Here is a 20,490-nt window from a genome sequence, read left to right as displayed (position 1 = left end):
TATAACTCCTCAGACCACTTCGACTATCACTACTTAAGGAAAGGCATTAGGAAACACTGAGTCACTGACTAAGGTTGTAGCTTTTGCTAACTTGACCTTCCAAAATGTAGTGTTTTTTTTTTTTTTTGATAAGTAAAATGAAGTAGTTTATTCCTAGGGACCTTGCACGTTCAATTTGGTTTGATCAGAAAATAGTCATTTTAGGTAACTTGATAAAGAAAAGATAAATCAATAGTCAGGACATATCGGAAAAAGATAAGTTACTCAATCGAAAGCAAAAATAAGCATGCAATACTATTAAATGATGACGGAAGTGTAAAACCACAATAAGTACCTTTGGAATTGTAATATTGATTCTCGATGTCAACATCCTGCTCTTCTGGCTCCTCGTCCGAGTACTCAAATCCATAATCTTCCATATCCGCATCTGTACAAGTAACAAAATCGAAGTTCTAAACAAATTTCTATGCAACAAAATCGTAGAACAGAGCAAATAAGCATGCCAAATAAATTCATGGAGTCATTCTACAGTTGAATAGGGTATGAATTCAAATTTAACCAAAAAAAAAACGAATGAAACATAAAATGTAAAACGTAGCATGTTAGCTAATCGGGTGGCTAGATAAATCTCGCTGTTGCTGCTTCCAACGAAGTTCGAAACCTTAAAAATTTGTATCTTACACTCTATATCACTAAAAAGTTATAATTAAGGGTAACAGAATATGCAAGCAAAAGGGATTGTATCCAAACAGATTCAGGAGCACCAATTAACAGAATTTCACATAAAGTTGTAAATGTATCGCGAAAGCGAATCTATAACCTTCCATTGAGCAATTATCAAAATCAAAATAGGAACCTCAGATGCAGTAAATTCCATTCAAGCTGCACGCAAACCAAAAAAAAAAGAAAGAATGTGAAAATTTAAAAAAAAAAAAAAAATCACCGGAGCCCATGATTGCGTATCAAAACTTCAACTGCAGATTTGAGGAGGACTTTTTACAATTGGAGACGAGAAGTTTCGAGCTTCAGTTTGGTCGATTTGCAGGAATAATAACCGGAAGTACAAAATGAACTGGTTCGAATTTGTTTTTAGGGTTTACCGGTGAGAGTTTAGAACTTATAACAGAAATAGACACACTCTCTCTCTCCCTCCTTATTTTATGTTTTATGCTGCATGGAGCGCCTCCGATTCGTTTGGAGCGACGCGGTTTTCTGGACGGCCGTTTCTGTTTTATTCTGGACGGCTCTTTTGTTCGATGATACGTTCGATAATTCTTCAATCTCTACGACACTGTCGTAGCGTTGCGCTGAAACAACAAAATTAAAACCTTTGATTTATAGATGTGGCCCAACTGATCTCTTGATGGGGATATATCATTAAATCAAGGGATTGATTTTTTTTAGCCCTGTTACGATACTGTCGTAGCAAAGATGACCTCTATATGACTTTTGTCCACTCTTATTTTTATTGCTGATGTGGCAAGAAGAAAACGGGACGGCAAAGAAATGCTAGGGGTATCATACGTGGTTAAATGGATGAGGTGCGTGGTGAAACGTGAAACATTAGCCACTGACCAAATTTGGACGGTCGTACAGGATGAACGGTATGAAACTCTAGATTGCCAAATTCCTATACACCCACTGTGCAAGGAAACGGGATGTTTCCAATGCACACGGATGTGCCTGTGAGGCGCCCATTTGTGAGGATAAAATCTTGTTCCCTGTGTAAGTGCCATGGGTTTCTGATAATCATAAATGTAAAATACAAAAATCTCTCCACAAATTTCTGCTAATCATAAAAAATTTTCCTATAGTTTCATTTTAGCAAAAATCTCCATTCTATTTTCTGAAAAAAAAATTGACTAATACCTCCCTTCTTTCAATGACCAATAGGGAAAATTATCGGGAGGTTTTGGTATTTTATCCTAATCATAAAATTTTCCCATAAAATTCCAATCTCACAAAAACCTCCCCTATAGTATTGAAATAACCTTTCGCTACCTCCCATTCGTTATTGTCTTGGAGGAAAACCTTTACCTAATGCATTAATTTTTCAAAAATATCCACTTTACCCTGATATGTATATATATGGAAATTTATTAAAATACCCCCAAAAGAACTTTTTGGTTTTAATTAAAAAAATATTGAATCAAATTGAAAAGAAAAAAGTAATTTTACTCTATAAAAACCTTTGAACCAAGTGAATTCTATAAGGGCAAATCTGGTATTTTAAATTTTATTGAAATGTGCCCTTAAAAGTTGCGAGGGTAATTTTGTAACTTTAAAGTCTTAAGTCATTAACAGTTTGCCATCATTGCATTTTGAGCCATTGATAGCTACTAATTTGTATGAGATAAAGCTGAAAGGGAATTTGTGATTGTCTTTCTTTATTGTAGAAGATACACACACACATTTCTGGTATCTTCTTTGTCAATTCATTTTCATTGTAAAAGATGAAGCAGAAAAGTTGGTGAGAGCTCAGATGAAGAAAAATCTAACTACCTTGACAAATAAAGATTCCAAGCAAAGCATCTATGATATATATTTTTTGGCTACCTTCATTAATTTTATAAAAATAATTAGCGCTCAAATCGTATTCCTATTCAACTCTCTCTCTCTCTCTAACATTGAAATTCATGGGTTCCTAAATGAGCCCAACCCCAATAAACTCAAATTCACTCGTGGATTAGTATGGATCCTCCTATTTGGACCATACCCCATACCCTTAAGTATGTGCATGGGTCTTAACATTTAGGCATTGTTGTTGTAAATCCATTAGCATAAAGGAATGGCCCATGTGGGTCCATTATGAAGTCAATTTCAATTTCAAATGTGGATTACAAATCTTTTTTTATTTATGGAAATAATCCAACCAAAACCAATCCGAAGCTCTAAAGATGAAAATCTAGCCAATAATTAAAGAGAGAATAGTTGATTATCGACCTTATCTCTATAAATGGTAAATTACCAACCCTCTTCTTTATGAAGATATTAATGTCGTCTTGTCATTTGCTTGACTTGTACTCTTATATTTATGCTCAGTTTCAAATCATGAATGCCATTCAAGTTTAGAGACCTCTGAACTTTCCTTGCCCCATGTTCCACAAATCATTTAATATTGTCTGGTCTCACACTGCAGTTAAACATAAAGTTGGACTTCTGACTGTTAATTTGGAAATCCAAGGCCTTTGGAGAGATCCTAACTTCCCTTTTTGAGCATTATTCTTGGTGATTCCATTAAAGCTGAACTCGTAGGTGAGTAGGCATCCAATTGCTTAGATTGTGGTAATGGAAGTAAGATTGCTATAGTGGATGAGAGGTTACATTCATGTGCCTTAGAGATTGTTCTCCTATTAAAAAAAAAAAGGTGTCATCCCACCTAGTTTGGATTCCTAGGCCAGCTAATTCAATTTCAAGCAGGCTTGCTAAAGTTGGAGCATTGATTGAGTAGTAAAACCTTCCATACCAAAGCAGTTTGTTTGTTCAGTGCAGTTAATTTTATAATGTATTATTTTCTAGAGCAGGACTTCAAGTCTTTTCTTGTTATTCCTTTGGACATTAAGGCCATTATATATTCCCCAATACCCTTTGTTTCTTAACAAAACCTATTCTGTTAACATTGAAAAAAATGGACCATTGTAGAGATTCACAAAGAAATAAAGGAAACCAAATAGACTAAAAATGTCCTGTTTTCTATAATTAGCTATTCATGTTAAAGAGGATGTTGCCCATAGAATTAGAGCAGGGTGGTGCCAACCAGATATACCAATGAGACTAAAAAGAAAATTCTTGCCATTTCACCTCCCATCTGGTTACTGATTGCCATCCTAAAGGTCCAAGGAAGGACAGACAGACAGAGAGAAAGAGAAATGTAAAACATCCTGGAGATTGATTCCTAGGTCTTCCCTGAAAATAATAGTTTTTGCATTTAGACTTGTCAAAGTTAAAGATCTATACAGGACAATGGAAATTAAATTGTGCTTCCCTCATTCTTATATACTTAATCTTCTTCCATGGGGCGATTGAGTAGATGTCAGAATCACAAGTTCAGTCCACGGTGGCGGTTGATGACTGATGAAATGGCATGTGAAAGCAAAGCGCTAAATATTCCAAACATGAAAATGTTCCATTCAGCCAACATCAACATGGATTCAGAACAGGGCAGAGAGGAAGTGATGAATTTAAAAGGTTCGAGTTCGACTATTAGCCTACATCCACTAAAAAGGGGAGAAAGTTATATAATACTAATGAATTTAAGCCAATTTTCTCATTCAGCTTTCAATACCTAGCTAGTTCATAAGTTATCAATCAAAGCTTAAAAGGGCCTGTAAGACAAAGATGTTCTGAATTTATGGCTTATTCTTGGTAGTCCAGCCCGACACCATAGTGATTGGTGAAGGCAATTTGTTTTGAAACGTGAATTATTTCTCAAATCTCAAGTAAAAAAATGCAGTCTTTAAGTTTATGGTCGAGTTTAATTGAGTTGCGTATGTTTATAAGGTTCATGGAAACATTTTAAAGATGAGTGGTAAGTACAAAAAGGGCAGTAGTCCAGCTCAAAGAAAGGGCAATCACCTCCCATTTCCACATTCCCCATTCCCTGAATTGCCAGCAGTTTTAGACCTTTAATTAAAGCCAATAACTCAGCTCTCAAAAAGTTGCTCTTACCAACCAGCCTGAGTAGCTGAGAACTAGATTGCCACAATGAACCCCTAACCACTACCCTCACACCTGAAACCCCTGGATTTCCCAGGCAGCATCTATCAAAGTTGAGTTTAATCTTCCCATCTGCAGGAGGGGACCAATCTGCCATCCTTTGAGGTCTGTCAATTTGGAATCCAGCCACAACCACCAGGCCCACTACCTAAGTAGATCATGGTATATGAAAATGTTGTTTGACATGGTTTATTCATTTGCATTGAAAGGCCACTGACCATAGGAGTGTCTTTGTACAAGTTGAAAATGACAAGATGAAAGAATGAGAAGACCTTCACTACATTGGCACAAAAGGATTCTCTAGGTTCATTGAAGAGAATGTTAGTTTTACATATTTGCAGTTATGATGATAAATTGTTTGTTCAGTATATGTATATTGTTTGAAGTTATTTTACCTTCATGTTGTTAGACAAAAGAGGCCCATGGGGTGGCACCTACTCGTGCACAAATTTATATAGATAGACGGACACGCAGTGATGTAAGCATTGTCAATGAATGGCAGCAGAGTTATTGTAAGTACTTTCTATTTATGATTGGAGGATATTTAGTATATATGTAATTCTGTCTTGTGTTTTATTTTGTAATATCAGGTTATGTTGAGGGCCTATCTATTATTCTATTAATCGTATGTGGCTAGTCCAACAAGCCAACTGGTAATATGGGTTGTCTGAGAAGCCATCCGTTATGGGCTAATTTAAGCCAGCCTGGGCATCCTAGATTGCCCATATAAATTAATAAATTAAAATATTAATTTAAGTTCACAATTAAAATTACATAATTTATATAGCGAGCTGCAGACTGGCTATATAGCCCATTTAGGAGAGCATTGTGGACAGCTGCAGACTGTCTAACATATAGCCAAAGTTTACTCCCTTTGTTCATTAGAATAGGCAATAGGCAATAAGGCAATAGCTCTTCAACCAGGAACATTCATCAAGGAAAATATAAGTATGCATTATTTAGCATTAACATGTATAAAGGGTATCCCTTGTTTCTCATATATCTTTCCAAGAAGACCCCCAATCCACCCTGTCCTACCATAAATCAAGAACTTCAAAGGTGGTCTATTAACGGAGCTGTTGCTCCTTGAAACTGGAACCACCATATGGGTGGGATTAGGATTTCTTGATACATGAGAGGTTGAATTGCTATCTTCAGATCCATCAAAATGTGTTTCAGTTCCAACCATTACAAGCATTATAGGATGAGGCAGCAAAGCCCCAGAGACATCACCCCACCATATGGCTGATCTAAAACTCACCTAACCCAACCCTACTTGCACCCATAACCCCAAATATGGGTTGGGTTCCTTGAATACCCAACTTTCATAGATTTAGTGCATGGATTTTATTTGTCACATTAATCATTCATTTTTCATTAAATATGGACTGGAACCCACGTGAAATCCATATAAACCACCTTGTGTGGACATGAATTCTCTCTGGCACAGTTAACAGAAAAGAATCCCTTTGAAAACCGTTAAAACCTTCAAATTAGTGGTCAGCATGGAATTTACAGGAGAAAGTACGTGACCAAAGCCAAAACTATAAGAAATATACAAAAGCAAAAGCAACTTAATTCTGGAGTTACAGAACATACCCAGAGGAAAGACAAGAAGAACAATGTTCTTGGGTGTATAGGTGGCCATATCCAAGCAACTCCTGCAGATATTAGCATTTAAAACTAGATTTAGAACCCAAGTTGAAAAGAGCAATGTAGCTCCAACAACCTTGGAGAAACAAGTCCCATAGCTTTTCTTGAATGTTGCTCAGTGTAGAGATAAGTGTAACAAAGACTATGGTTTCTTAGGCTTCTTTTATAGGGAAGCATCGTCCAAGTGTTTGCTAGCCCCTGAACTAGGCACCATGACTAAGGTGTCCAATACGGATCATGTAGCCTTCATCAAGATTTCCAAGTAGATATTGCTCCAAGGATTATATTTCATGTTTGGATCTAGGTTCCCAATAATAAAGGCTATGAATAAGCCATGCAACTCTGTGGCAGCTTACAGCTACAGTTCTCTGTTAATTTAATACTTTTTCATACACAATGTATCCTAAATAAATCTTCCTGTTATTGATTGATCATCTACCAGCAGGTCACGTTTCTGATCAACTTTTCCAACTAATTAGCCTATTATAAGCTTATATATATATTTGAAAACTGAAAACAACAATGATCAATGAGGTGTACATTCAAGAAAATCTATGGGATCCCTCCTCTCAACCACGCCACCATAAGGGGTACATTTGAAAACTGAAAACAGCAATGATCAAGTTCAGAAAGGATTCAAGTTATTTGTTCTAGGCTTCTAGCCATTTAATGCCTTCAACATGTCAATTATAAAAACCTTGAAATATACTTCCTATTGATTCAAGTAATATGGGTAGTGGTGAAGGAAGATTTGGCCCGATCTCGTAATTACGCAACATGTGGCAAAGGCAACAGCTCGGCGCAACAGTGCACCCAAGGCGCGAGCACCATAGGGAGGAACCAGCGGTCCAAACTCCCTACTAGGAGCCCGAACTCCCTACTAAGAGCCCGAACTCTCCCTTAGGCCCCGAGCCAAACACAAAGGGCAGTAACCCGAACTGGCCTACCCAATGGCAGTTCAGGACACACCTCTATCCGAACTCAAGACTTCACCTCGCTCACCACTCTAGCACTTCGCCCCCAGGACGTCAACCTGAACAACCGTACCATGCCTGACATCGAGGAAGTTCATATCCAGGAGCGGCGCACCTGACTGACTTGGGATCTGACGCTTGACAGCCGCCCTCCAAACGGTCGCCTGCCATCGCCACCTGCCACCGCCATCTCCAGTTACAGAGACGGCTCTGACAAGGAGCAGTGGCGGTTTTGTCCCAGCAGAAGGGATGACACCCGAACTGGCAGAAGCACAAAAGTAATCATACCGATCTGACAAAAGTCTCGGAGTGAGTGCACGAAGTGGTTATAAAAGGCCCCCTACCCCCAACTACAAGGTATGTGAACTTTGCGCCATTTGGTTTTATCTTGCCTTTGAGAAAATACCAAATTGAGCTTCGGAGCAATCTCATCGGACTCCCCCCGGAGTTCCCTCATCTTCTCCGTTTTCAAGCTCCCCGTTGCTCTAGTCAGAGGCAAGGTCGTTGACAGTTAGGACCGGCCGGATTGCGTACCATCAAGTAGCATCATGTTATCACCTTTGGGATTCGAAAGCTACTTTAGAAACCATCTTATACTGGGTCAGAAAAGGCAAAACTCAATTGGTATGCCGCAAATCAACCAAAAGATCATAACCAACTTATGTTTGGCCACAAGCAAATTCATTCCTTCTTTTGTTCTAGATCCCAAGGCTGTGAATATCCATTTCCTCATGAGCTAATGAGCTTTCCATAGGTATCCATCCATCACCCATTTTATATATTTGTAAATCGATTGTCTACTATAATCTCTTCTCATTGTTATTACTAATAACCACATAACTAATCTTGTTCTCACTTCATTCTATTTTGAGGATTAAATCGTTAATTGGATTAAAAAAAAAGAGAGAGATTGATGAAATCCGAATTCTGTTTTAGTATTCCTCATTCTTAGTCTGTCAATTTGTTATCTAATCTTACTATTGTGCTTGGAATCATCACCAATCTGATGCTTGATCTATTCTACGGGCAATTGGTTTTCTTCATTTTCTTTATTTTGTTTGAATTTGAATGGAATAGCTACCCGTTTCAATTTGTGGGAATTATGTAAAAAAATAAAAGAAAGAAATGCATGGTAGAAAAAGTCATGAGAGAAAAAAAAAAAAAAAAGAGGAAAAGGAAAGAGAGGGGATGATGACCGGGAAGACAATAGGTTAAGGATGATTCAGACTCTTTACAGATGAAAAATGAAGGGGGATCTGGTTGCAAAAAAAAAAAAAAGGTCTTAAAAAGAGATACAAAAAGAAAAGTAGAAGCATGAAAACCTATAATAATAATTCGATTAGCAGATCCGAGTTCTTAGTTTGATAAATGGGGTATATTTGCAAAGGGGAGGAAATAAGTTGTTAGAAACATGAATAAAAAAACTAAAAGAAGAAAAGAGAAAAATAAAGAAGATACAAAAATGAAAATGTAAAAAAATAGGGTAAATTATAAGGACCCCCCTGTACTATGATGTCAGTGACAAAGATCCCCCTGTACTATGATCATGAGACAAAGACCCCCTTCTGTTAGCCTTTCATTGAAGTTGGACGTTATAATATTTTTTAATCCCCATATTGCCCTTGTAATAATTATTTGAACAATTGAAAGAAAAAGACTGTTCATCTTCCCTAACCTCACACGAACAGCAACAGCAACAGACTTCTGTTAAAGTCCTTCCTCTCTCCCTCTCTCCCCGTATCTCTCTTCTTCCCCTTCCCCTTTCTTCTTTGAGATTTCCTCTCTGTTTTCCGTTCCTTGCAAATGGAGAAAAATTAGACTGGGCACACCAAAACAAAATTTCTGGGTGAACATCAACATTGGAAGCAGCTTGAGTTGGGCCCGATGCCAACCCTGTACTAATTGCTCCAAAATTATAGTTCATCTGATGATTATATAGAGTTACAACAACAGCAATCGTGATCTGAGTTCATTATGATACTAACCCATATCTAATTTGTGACTGAGAGGAGGAGCCAAACATTCACAAATTTATAAAAGGTCTTGGCCGATTGGCTCATGGCTGTGACTCCAAGCTACGAGCGGTAGTTGAATTGGTGGAAAGATTCTCTGGCCCTCGTCTTTTCCTCACCAGTCACCCCTTTACACACTCCATTATTACTATGTCTATGTAAGTGAAAAAAGAGTCACGAGAGAGAGAGAGAGAGAGTCTGTATTGTCTGAACATGACAACTGATCCATCCATTCAATTTCCAAGTGGCCCTTAAAAACTTTACCTCCATTGATACCCATCTCCCTATCCAACTATCCTTTGCACTTTGCTTTATTCTTCCCTCCCTGAGTCCCAACATGGACAAATAACCATGCTAGCGAAAGAACATGGCTAGTGTAGGAGGATGGAGCATAGAGGAGGAGAAGGCGTTCTAGACTGCAATTGCGATGCACTGGGCTACTGACGACTCAAAAGACCGATGGGAGAAGATTGCTTCCATGGTTTCAAGTAAGACTGCAACTGAACTGAAGAAACAATACGAAGTTTTGGTCGAGGATGTAGATGCAATTGAGTCGAGCCAAATCCCGATTCCCACTTATGTCAAGGAGGCGGCTGCCAGCAACAAAGATCAGCACCTCTTTCCTGCTTCTACTTTTGGGGCTGCTGATAGGAGGTTGAACTGTAATTTTGGAACTGGGTTTTCTGGTTGGGCACTGATTCAGGTGGGGTTGGCATCAAACCCAACTCCGGCAGGTTAAATAGGTTTTAAGAGAAAAAGGGCAAAAAAAGAAACTAGAAAAAGTTTAGTAGGGTATTTGGTAATTTAATGCATTCCGTCATCTGACTTAGCGGTCAAGGGGGTCTTTGTCTCATGGTTATAGTACAAGGGGGTCTTTGTCGCAAAACAAAGTATAAGGGGGTCTTTGTCACAGATCCCATAGTACGAGGGCCTTTGTAATTTACCCAAAAAATATTAGAGGGTACAAAGTTAAACTCCATAAAGAAAATACATAAATGGAGTTCCATAAGAAAACAAAAAAAAAAAAAAGATAAAATAAAAAACGAATCAGAAAAATAAAAGAATATAAAACAAAAATAAGTGATAGAACAAATTATCTTTTTGTATTCGTTTCTCGCTTTCTTTTATATTAGCATGCTCTTGACTAAGTAAATATTTGTGTATTCATGCTTGTTTGGGATTTATGTGGGCCCTACCTACCAAGCCCAGGAGAGGGGTGCTTAATCCCTTCCTTCTCCCATCCAAGTCTTATCCAGACTAGCGTAGTCGGTGCCTCAGGCCTTGGAGTCATTATTAAAACAAAAATGTTTTTAAAAACCATTCCCGGAGGTTCCATTACCTCCATTTCACATAATTGATGGGTGAAAAATCTAAATCATCCTAAGTGAGTCTTCCGACGCTCACATCTATACTACTTTAAAAAGCATGAATGGCTTCAAGCATTTAAGTTTGACTCAGTACATCTATACTACTTTAACTCTGACAACTAGCTCTACATTTAAAATTATAAAAACTTCCACCATGTCATTAGAGGCTTATGTGTTTGTTGCCAACATGAGGCTCTTAGTCCATGTTGGACACAACAAAAAGCCTATACTGAAAATAGGTTTTCAATTTCTCTCTCATTTATTTATCGATCTCCCTCCCTTCACCCACTCTCACTTTCCCAGTAATCTCTTGATCTTCTGCTTCCTCTGTCTCTCCCACTCTCTTAGCTTTGATTTGTAGCCAAATCAAAACCCCTCTCTCTCTTTCTCTCTTGATCATTCTCCCTCAATCTCTCTCATTATTTCCCCTCACTCACTCTTTCTTGGTCAATATCTCATTCTCCCTCCATCTCTATCATTCTCTAGTTAGTGTAAATTTCATAGCCAAAAGTTTCTTATGAATTTTTATCAAATTGGTGTAATTATTTTTGAACCATACCAAATTGGTCTCATGTTTTTTTATACAATTTGATTAATACCATATGAGTGTGTAAGAAAAAAAAAAAAAAGAGAGAGGGAATGAGAGAGAAACTAAGAGGAAACGATAAATAGAGAGAAAAAATGAGATAAATTGATATAGAGAGCATAAGTGTAGAAAGTAATAACTATTTTTATTTATTTTCAAATTACACAATCGTTGAGTAGATAAAGATGACTACGAGAGTGAGAGAGTGCGAGGGAGATTGAGAAAGAGTGAGAGCTAGAGAGAGTGTAAGACTAAAAACATTTTTTTTTTTTATTTTCCAGTCACCTAAGATTAAAGGGCAATTTCAGTATAAGCTTTTGTTGTGTCCAATATGGATTAAGAGTCCCATGTTGGTGACAACCACGTAAGGCTCCAATGATATGTTGAGGGTTTTTAAAATTTGAAATCTAGAGCTGGTTGTCAGAGTTTTCCCTAATTTAAGATTAATCCAAAAACAAAGCAATTTTCTCATCTAGATGGTGAGTCAATTGTCCAACTTTTTAAAGAAATCCATGATTAGGGCTGTTCATAACAAGACCTAAACCAACTAAACCGACCAACCCGGTCTGATCCAACCTAAGTTGACTGGTTTTTCTTTAGCACCGGTCATTTCGGGTTACAAAAAAACATAAACCGATGGTTCGGTTCGGTTTCGATTTTCATGTGTGAAAACCAAAACCGAACCAACTTAGATATATATTATACATATAATATATTTCAGATATATTATATATATATATCTGATATATTTCAGTTTTAATATATATTTGTGGAAATATATATATATATATATATTTTAGAAATATACATATTATATATAAAATATCGGTTTTAATCCATCAAATCATTTTTAATTTTCAAGCATCTAGCCTTTGCTTTCTTAGATTTTAATCATTTACCGTTCACACTGAGAGAATCATTCACAAAACCAATTCAAACCGACTAGGTCGGTTTTACTTAGTACTGGGTCAGTTTCGGTTTCATTTCTAGGTAAACCGACCAGGTCGGGTTGGTTGGAAAAATGCCAGTAAACCGACCCAACCGACCCGTGAACAACCCTACCCATGATGTCATAATTAAACAATAAATATTTTAAAAAAGATAGAACATCACAAATGAAAATATACAGAATTTTGTCGAAAACATTTGAGAACATTTTTGATGTTATATATTCATCGTATTAAATAAAAATAATTGTTAAAATAAAAGTTATTTTTATTTATAATAATAATAATAATAATAATAATAATAATAATAATAATAATAATAATAATAATAATAATAATAATAATTTTTTATTTGTTACAAGCATTTAAGTTTATTTTTAATCATATTGCTACTTTTATTAATTTTCAATTTCTATCTTAACTATGATATATCTAAAATCCAAGTAATTAATATGAAGGCAAATTTTTGATGTGCAACGCATGTGCTTAATTACTAATATATATATAATGCATATATATTCATTTTTAATATATAAATAATATAAAAATTGTATAAAAATATATAATATACATACATATGTACATATATACATATTTAACCACTGGTTTTTTATATTGTTTAGCTGAAACCAAATTGACCTGTTTGGTTAACCAGAATTTTCGATTCGGTCTTGTTGGTTTGATTTTGTATTTCGGTTTTTCTTGCTCATCCCTGTGAAAGGGTCTTTTAAGTCATATTTCGATTCGGTCTTGTTGCTCACCCCTGTGAAAGGGTCTTTTAAGTCATATTTTTGAAGTTTAGGGGTAGTTTAAACAGGGTTTTAAAATTGAGGGATACTTTATCATTGTCAGATAATTCGGGGTAATTAAAGTAATTATCCCTAATTTTGTCCTGATTAATTATCGATTCAGGACGGTTCTATCTCACCCGAACCAGACCCGACCCGGTGACAGCCCTAACTTTACCCCTCGTTCGCCTCGTCTCTCTACAAAACCCTAGAAAGTAGAAACCGAAGAGTTAGAATCGTTGGGGCCTTTCTTCCAGCTTCTCTGATTCTCCTCCGACTCTTATTCATGTGGGTCAATTCGATCACAGGCAAGTTCACGAACCGTCAGTGGTGCTTCTCCAACTCTTCTTCACCTGTTTTTTTTCCCGATCCAAGACTAGTTCCTCAAATCGTCGGTTGTTCTTCAATATAGCTTTCTTCTGTTAGTTATATTTGTTTTAATGATTTTTTCTAACTTATTGATGGTTGAATTCCTTGGCTTTTTGAGGTTAAATTGTTTGGCGATTTCGGGGGTGGTTGGGTTTAGGCGTTTTTTTTTTGATAAAGTTGGGTTTAGGCGTTTTTTTTTTTTTTTCTGATAAAGTTGGGTTTAAGCATTTTTCTAATCGAGTTGTGGATGCTCAAGGAGTTCTGTTTTATTATTATTATTTCCTTTGGGTTAGTGATTATGATGCTGAATAATGAATCTGGTGTCACTGTTTTTCAGATTTCTTTTGATGTTCTGGGTTGCATTCAGTTGGCCTGAATGTTTTTTTTTTTTTTTTTCATCTTTCAATTGGTATGGTGATAACCGATAAAGTCGAGGCCGGGGTTCTAATTCTCTTATTGGTTCAATTGCTTTGTGGAGTTATGGATTTTGTTCTTTTGTGATGGATTTCTTCGTCCTTAAATTGGTTTTTTCTTTTTAAATATTAATGGGACTTAAAATTAACGTTGGGAGTGTTCTGATTGTATTGTTGTTGGCTTGTTGTTTATCAAGATTTAATACATTCTTGCAAAATATATCTATCCATATATATGGAAATCCATCATAAGCAATCAAATTCTAAGTTCTTACCAGTTATAGAAACTGCAATATAAATTTGGTTCGGAAGCATAAATGCGTTTTTTTCCCTCAAGTTTTTACTCTGTAAGATTGTATTTATTTTCCTAATCAAATTTATTGGCCCAGTCTTAGTATTTTGGTGGTTACTATATTTGTTTGATTACCATAGTTCTGTTGTTGAGATACCCCTGGGTTTGTCAGATTTAATCATTTAAGAAGAGAAATGGTATGCGTTTTTTTCCCTCAAGTTTTTACTCTGTAAGATTGTATTTATTTCCCTAATCAAATTTATTGGTCCATTCTTAGTATTTTGGTGGTAACTATATTTGTTTGATTACCATAGTTCTGTTGTTGGGATACCCCCTGATTTGTCAGATTTAATCATTTAAGAAGAGAAATAGTTGGTTGTGATGTGGGTCTTTTTTTATGTAGTTGTGACGTGGGTTTTCTTTATGAGTTAGGCTTTCAAGAAACGACCCTTAATTATGATTGCACGTTCATACTGTCTTATTTTCTTCAACTTTTCTTTTTCATTTTTTAGTTTGCTTTTGTTATAAGCTTCGTTAGGTCCATCAGCTTCACTTCTGCACTATTTGTCCTTTTCTTTCTTTCTTTGATTCATCTTTTTGTTGAATGAACATTTGCTGATTGAATTTTCTTACAAATGCAGCTCACTTTTTTATACTGCTCTTCTGATAGTGGAACCACAGTGAGGCTCTTTTGTTTGGTATTGAAATTTAGGAGAGCTTGTGAAGTTTATGGTTCTTGAATTGGTGGATCCTTCTGGAGATGGCTATCCAACCAAGATTGCCGCTTATTACCTATTCATCAGAAATTGTTGATGGAGAACCGATCTACATTTCATCAAATTGTCTTCCTGTCAAGGCTGCACACTTTGAACCTGCAGGGCTTTCTTTCCATTTGGCTGCACTTAAGCTTCTTGGTTTAGGTGAGGAAGAAGATGCAAATGTCGAAGATCAGAATGTGCCAAGTGACAAGGGGCAAACTTACATGCAATACTCGGACTCATATAGCAGTAAGGGTAAAAAGAAATCTGGTGCTGGAGGAAAGCAGCAAGACCATTATGCTTTGCTTGGTTTGGGGCATTTACGATTTCTAGCCACCGAGGAACAAATAAGAAAGAGCTACAGGGAGACTGCTTTAAAGTATCATCCTGACAAACAGGCAGCCCTCCTTCTTGCGGAGGAAATTGAAGCTGCAAGGCAAGTGAAGAAGGACGAAATAGAAAACCATTTCAAAGCCATTCAAGAAGCTTATGAGGTCCTGATTGATCCTGTGAAGAGAAGGATATATGACTCCACTGATGAATTTGATGATGAAATTCCTACTGATTGTGTCCCACAGGATTTTTTCAAGGTATTTGGTCCAGCTTTCATGAGGAATGGGAGATGGTCAGTTAACCAACCAGTGCCATCTTTAGGTGATGAGAATACCGCAATGGAAGAAGTTGATAGTTTCTACATTTTTTGGTACAGCTTTAAAAGCTGGAGAGAGTTTCCACACGCTGATGAATTTGATCTAGAGCAAGCTGAATCTCGTGATCATAAGAGATGGATGGAGAGGCAGAATTCAAAACTAAGGGAGAAGGCAAGGAAGGAGGAATATGCACGGGTACGCACTCTTGTTGACAATGCCTATAAAAGGGACCCAAGAATACTCAAAAGAAAAGAAGAAGAGAAGGCAGAGAAGCAAAGGAAGAAGGAGGCCAAGTATCTGGCCAGGAGGTTGCAGGAAGAAGAGGCAGCTAAGATTGCTGAAGAGGAAAAGCGTCGAAAAGAGGAGGAGGAGAGGCTGGCTGCAGAAGCTGCTTTAAACCAGAAGAAAGTGAAAGAGAAAGAGAAGAAGCTCTTGCGCAAAGAACGGACTCGTTTGAGGACACTCTCAGCGCCCATTGTTTCCAAACGTTTGCTAGACCTCACAGAGGATGATGTTGGGAGTCTGTGTATGTCATTTGAAACTGAACAACTGAGGGGTCTATGTGATAAGTTGGAGCATAAAGAAGGGATTGAACAGGCCAGAATTCTCAAAGATGCACTGCGATTGAGTAGTAACTTGGAGGAAGCAAAACAAACAGAGAGGAACACACACCAGAATGGTTCACTGGTGGTTAATGGAAATGGGGACAGCATGCAGTCATTGAACAACTATGAGAAAAAAGAAAAACCTTGGGGCAGAGAAGAGATTGAGCTATTGAGGAAAGGGATGCAGAAATATCCCAAAGGTACATCCCGGAGGTGGGAGGTTATTTCTGAGTACATTGGCACAGGGAGGTCAGTAGAAGAGATTCTAAAGGCAACAAAGACGGTTCTTTTACAGAAACCTGACTCTGCTAAAGCATTTGATTCATTCCTAGAGAAGAGAAAGCCTGCACAAGCCATTGCATCTCCACTTACAACAAGACAGGAATCAGAGGGGTTAACAACTGCTGCAGACATTCCTGGAAGCAATGCTTCTAAGGTAGTTAGTGCAAATCAGTCTTCAAGCAGTTCTTCAGGCTACTGGAATACTGAAGGTGTGGTAACTGTAAATGGGGTATCTTCGAGTGCAGAGCAAGATGTGTGGTCTGCTGTTCAAGAAAGAGCACTTGTTCAGGCTTTAAAAACCTTCCCAAAGGATACTGCCCAGCGTTGGGAGCGAGTTGCTGCTGCAGTTCCTGGGAAAACTGTGAACCAGTGCAAGAAGAAGCTTGCATTGCTGAAGGAGAACTTCAGAAGCAAGAAAAATGCAGATTAGTTGGTTGGTTTATATCTGTTAAAGTGCAGTGAAGCTGATGCCAGCTTTAGCGGAACTTCATTAGTAATATCTAGACAAATGCTTTTACTTTTGAAGAGGAAATTGCCTCAGGGGCCAAGGAACTTTTTTCCCCAAAACGGATTTGTTATCATAAATATGGGTTGAAAATATGCATTTAATATTCTTGAAAGAGGGAGCTTTTGAGATGGATAGATTGCTAAGAGATTGTCCACACAATCCAATGTCAAAGGTACTCAAATCGAGCTTTTCTATTCATTCTTTGAGATCATAATTTCTATCCTAACTATACTTATGCATATTTTTGTATTTAGGAGAGAAAAGGATAGTACTTGAGTTACATTGATGCCTTTAAAAGCTGACCAGTTAGGTAGAAGAGTGCACCACCACTTGACTCCTTTCTAGACCAACATCTGCATGTATTGGCAGCTATTTTCTGGATCATGTTGTATCTCTTAAAAATTCGTGATGCTTTTCTGATATGAATTTGGATATGTTTATTCTATTACAGTGAACTTTTCTTTATCATTATTTATTGTGGAGACATTACCCATGTCAATGAATTGGTCATTCTTTTAGTATTTCTCTGAACATTGTTGCATGATACTACCAAGTCCTAATTCAGGCAATGGGGTTTAATGCTACTTGGAAGCTAACTTTTTTTTTTTGGCTACATGGGGCCAGGAAAGGTAATCTCTTAAGTATCAACTAAAAAAGGGGGGAAAGGTAACTTCTGAAGTATCAAAGCTTCTATCTCACCAAAATCTTCCTGCCCATCTAGCTTCAGTACCAGCGCTTTCTCTTTCTTTGGAGATGGTGTAGTATGATCTTAAAAACAACATGAGCAAATTCATGTAAGTGCCATGTACATGTAGGGATTTTGACTTTGGGCCTTGGCTGTTACATATCGTATCGGAGGCTTCTTGATACACTCCCATAATGGTGTTTTTTTTTTCTTTCTTCGGGTCAGACCATGGTTCAGTGGGTAGACGGGCCTTAAACTGACTCCTCTGAACCAGATTGAAAAAAAAACAAAAGAAGTGAGCCTCGATACAGGCTGGTACGCCCCTACTGGTGTATCGGGCTGTGTCGATATTTTGAACCTTGGTGCATGGGGATGTTGGGGAAACATCTTTTTTGCATTTTCCCCAACAGGGAGTGTTTCCACTTTGATGGTCTTATGTGGCATCCAATGGCACCTAGTGGCGCTTATGTGTTTAAGACTACAATAAACAATTGTGCACTGTGTTATCTGCCAAAACACTTTCTTTCCCAATTTTCAATGCTATAATATAGATACATATGTTGATACTTAAAAACACCATTTTTTTTTCGATAAATGACTTAAAAAACACCATTTTACCATACACATTTTGTTTTGGCTACTTGGACCAGACCCCTCCCCCACGTGACACCTTTTTCCTGATATCCCTTTACTTCTTGGTCCTTCACCCCTCTAATGGAGCTCATCCCTATAGCTTAGATGAGATATACAATCTTGACCTTTCTTCCACCCATTTCTTTTGTCCCCCATGTGAGAGCTATTATCACTTCACCCTTCAAAAAATATTAATTTTTAAAACCATGTAATGTTGCTTTTATTTTTTATTTTTGATAAACATGTAATGTTGCTTTTATTATACTTTATTGTTTAATTAAATTATTCGTTTTAGATCACTTTTAATGTTTTCTAGTTACAAGTTCAACTAAGGAAACAAGCCACCGTAAAAATGCTATAGAAACAAACTGAATTAACCAGTTTTACAAGCTTGGGTGCAGTGCAAAAGCTCGAGGAGGTTCCTTTCCAGTCAGCCCCCAAATCTCATTAAAGCATTACTTCATGATGTTTGAAAACTCCTCCCATGCCTGAAGGCCCTGGGTTACTCAAATAACATCCATCACAATTCAGCTTTATCATCCTAAAATTCAGGGAAACTGAATCAACAAATATATTCTGTGGCTGCCTTGGACACATCTAACCGTGACTTCATCCTCTCAATGTAGTCTTACAAGGGTTCCTTTGAACTCATCTCTTGTTGGAATCCAATATGCCATCCTTGTTGGAATAAAAACAATTCCACATTCCTCAAAGGATTGCTACTCCAGAACATAATTTCCCTATTCTCAGGACCGGTGGGAGTGGGGGATTCCATAAGGGCAGAAATCCTTGCTGCAGTACAAGGAATTCAGATCGCCAACCAGCTTGGAGTGGAGCATCTCTTAGTTGAAGGGGACTCTCAGGTGGTAACAAGGTGGTTCCTAAACTTGGATACCATTTGGGGCTACAAAGATCTCATCAAAAAAGAAAAGTGGTTAACCAACAATATGAGAGTTGAGGTAAAATGGGTTAGTAGGTCTGCTAATTCTTTAGCTGATGCTTTAGCCAAACAGGGGGTTTCTAGGGAAGATCTTTTTTGTGCTTCTATGTAAGTTGTTTTTATTAATTTGGAAATCTGTACTTAACTATTCCGGAGAGGTTGCAACTCGTGCCTTTCCTTGGGGACTTTGTACTATTGTCTATTGCTGTTTAATAAAATTATTTCAATTATAAAAAAAAAGGGACTGCTACTCCAGTACAACTCCGCATGATGTTTGCTTTTTATTTTTAAGGACAGAAAGCTAGGCTTAAAGTCTTAAACAAATCCATAATGTCAGAAAGGGATTCCCAAGAATCACAGTTATGGGGAAAAGGTGTTGTTTACATATAGCTGATATGTAGAAGCAGGATAATAAATGGTACAGTCCCACTACATATGAGGCAAGAATGCCCACTTAAGTTGAGAGATGCCAAGTTTTCTACATCGAATGAAGCATCATGCAAGTGTTGGCAATCTTCATTACAGTTTCCCAGCATAATGTTTTTGATTTTTGAAGGATTAGGACCTTCACTAAGAGTTTTAGCTGGAAAGAGGGAGGGATATGGAAGGATCACATAAGCCTCCTAAAGGAAGGACAAGAGAGCTGAGAACCTCCTCTAGAAAGGGTCAAGCATTTATACTCTAGAGTCCTTCCACTCTGGGAGAAGAAAGACATCTTTTAGGGACTTAAGAAGGGAGTTTACCTCCTCACTTTCATGTTCTCAAAGGCATTATCCAAAACAAAAGTCCTATGCCAGTCTAGATGGTCACTTTCAAAACATTAACTAACCAACAGTTGCATCAGTACAGGTCAGCAGCCAACTTTTCCGCCATGCAATCTGCGAAAGACCCACTTTTTCTAGATTCAAACCCTTCATCCTATCATTCAGATTGAAAAGGAAAGTAAAACAAAAGAATCATAATCTGAGAAAAACTTAAGCAGCAAGTCACTGTTTTGAACTCCTAATTATGGCCAAACTTTTAAATAAAGCACATAAGTAATTGTGGACACAACTGACTCACTTAAAACTCCATTTTAATCCAACTAGAATCCAGATAAGTAAAAAGCAACTTAAACCAACTCAACAACTTATGAAGTTTCTAAAAAAATCTAAAAGAGCCATAATAAGGCCCCTTAAACACTTACAAATCTTTTTAATGTCAGCTTGTATGCTCCATAAGAGGTAACACACTGTTGCTTATTTCACTTGTGGCATCAGGATATCTCCATCCATCAGTATTTAGGATCAATCATCTCTCTCTCTCTAGTTAG

General features: G+C 37.3%; 2 protein-coding genes across 8 annotated transcripts in view; one reads left to right on the top strand and one right to left on the bottom strand.

Annotated features, from left to right (window-relative positions):
- The window catches only part of FUS12 (proteasome family protein), a 33,614-nt gene extending 32,311 nt beyond the window's left edge, over nt 1–1,303 (bottom strand). The window contains exons 1-2 of the mRNA XM_088954676.1: nt 944–1,303; nt 335–427 (exon numbers count right to left, since the gene is read on the bottom strand). Coding sequence (XP_088810802.1) covers nt 335–427; nt 944–953 — 103 coding nt within the window. The 5' untranslated portion in view covers nt 954–1,303. The remainder of the gene's footprint in view (nt 1–334; nt 428–943) is intronic.
- An 11,931-nt stretch (nt 1,304–13,234) lies between these two features.
- Nucleotides 13,235–19,418, top strand: LOC148845637 (DnaJ and Myb-like DNA-binding domain-containing protein). 7 transcript variants are annotated; one of them, XR_016102200.1, is made up of 3 exons: nt 13,235–13,351; nt 14,759–17,092; nt 18,640–19,418. XR_016102200.1 is itself a non-coding variant. In XM_088954791.1 (2 exons), exon 2 carries the CDS (start codon nt 14,878–14,880, stop codon nt 16,840–16,842), a length of 1,965 nt encoding a protein of 654 aa, XP_088810917.1. In that variant the 5' UTR covers nt 13,235–13,351; nt 14,759–14,877; the 3' UTR covers nt 16,843–17,441. The 7 variants fall into 7 exon arrangements, 2 of the variants coding, with proteins under 2 accessions (XP_088810917.1, XP_088810918.1); XR_016102199.1 differs by having other exon boundaries at nt 18,629–19,418; XR_016102201.1 differs by having other exon boundaries at nt 18,620–19,418.
- The last annotated feature ends 1,072 nt before the right edge of the window (nt 19,419–20,490 follow it).

The sequence above is a fragment of the Nelumbo lutea genome, chromosome 7 (genome assembly GCF_056320005.1).
Source record: "Nelumbo lutea isolate HS-2025 chromosome 7, American lotus-T2T, whole genome shotgun sequence".
In the NCBI taxonomy this organism is placed as follows: domain Eukaryota; kingdom Viridiplantae; phylum Streptophyta; class Magnoliopsida; order Proteales; family Nelumbonaceae; genus Nelumbo; species Nelumbo lutea.
The sequence above is the reverse complement of the archived record's forward strand: the minus strand, read 5'-3'. Positions and strand labels throughout refer to the sequence as shown.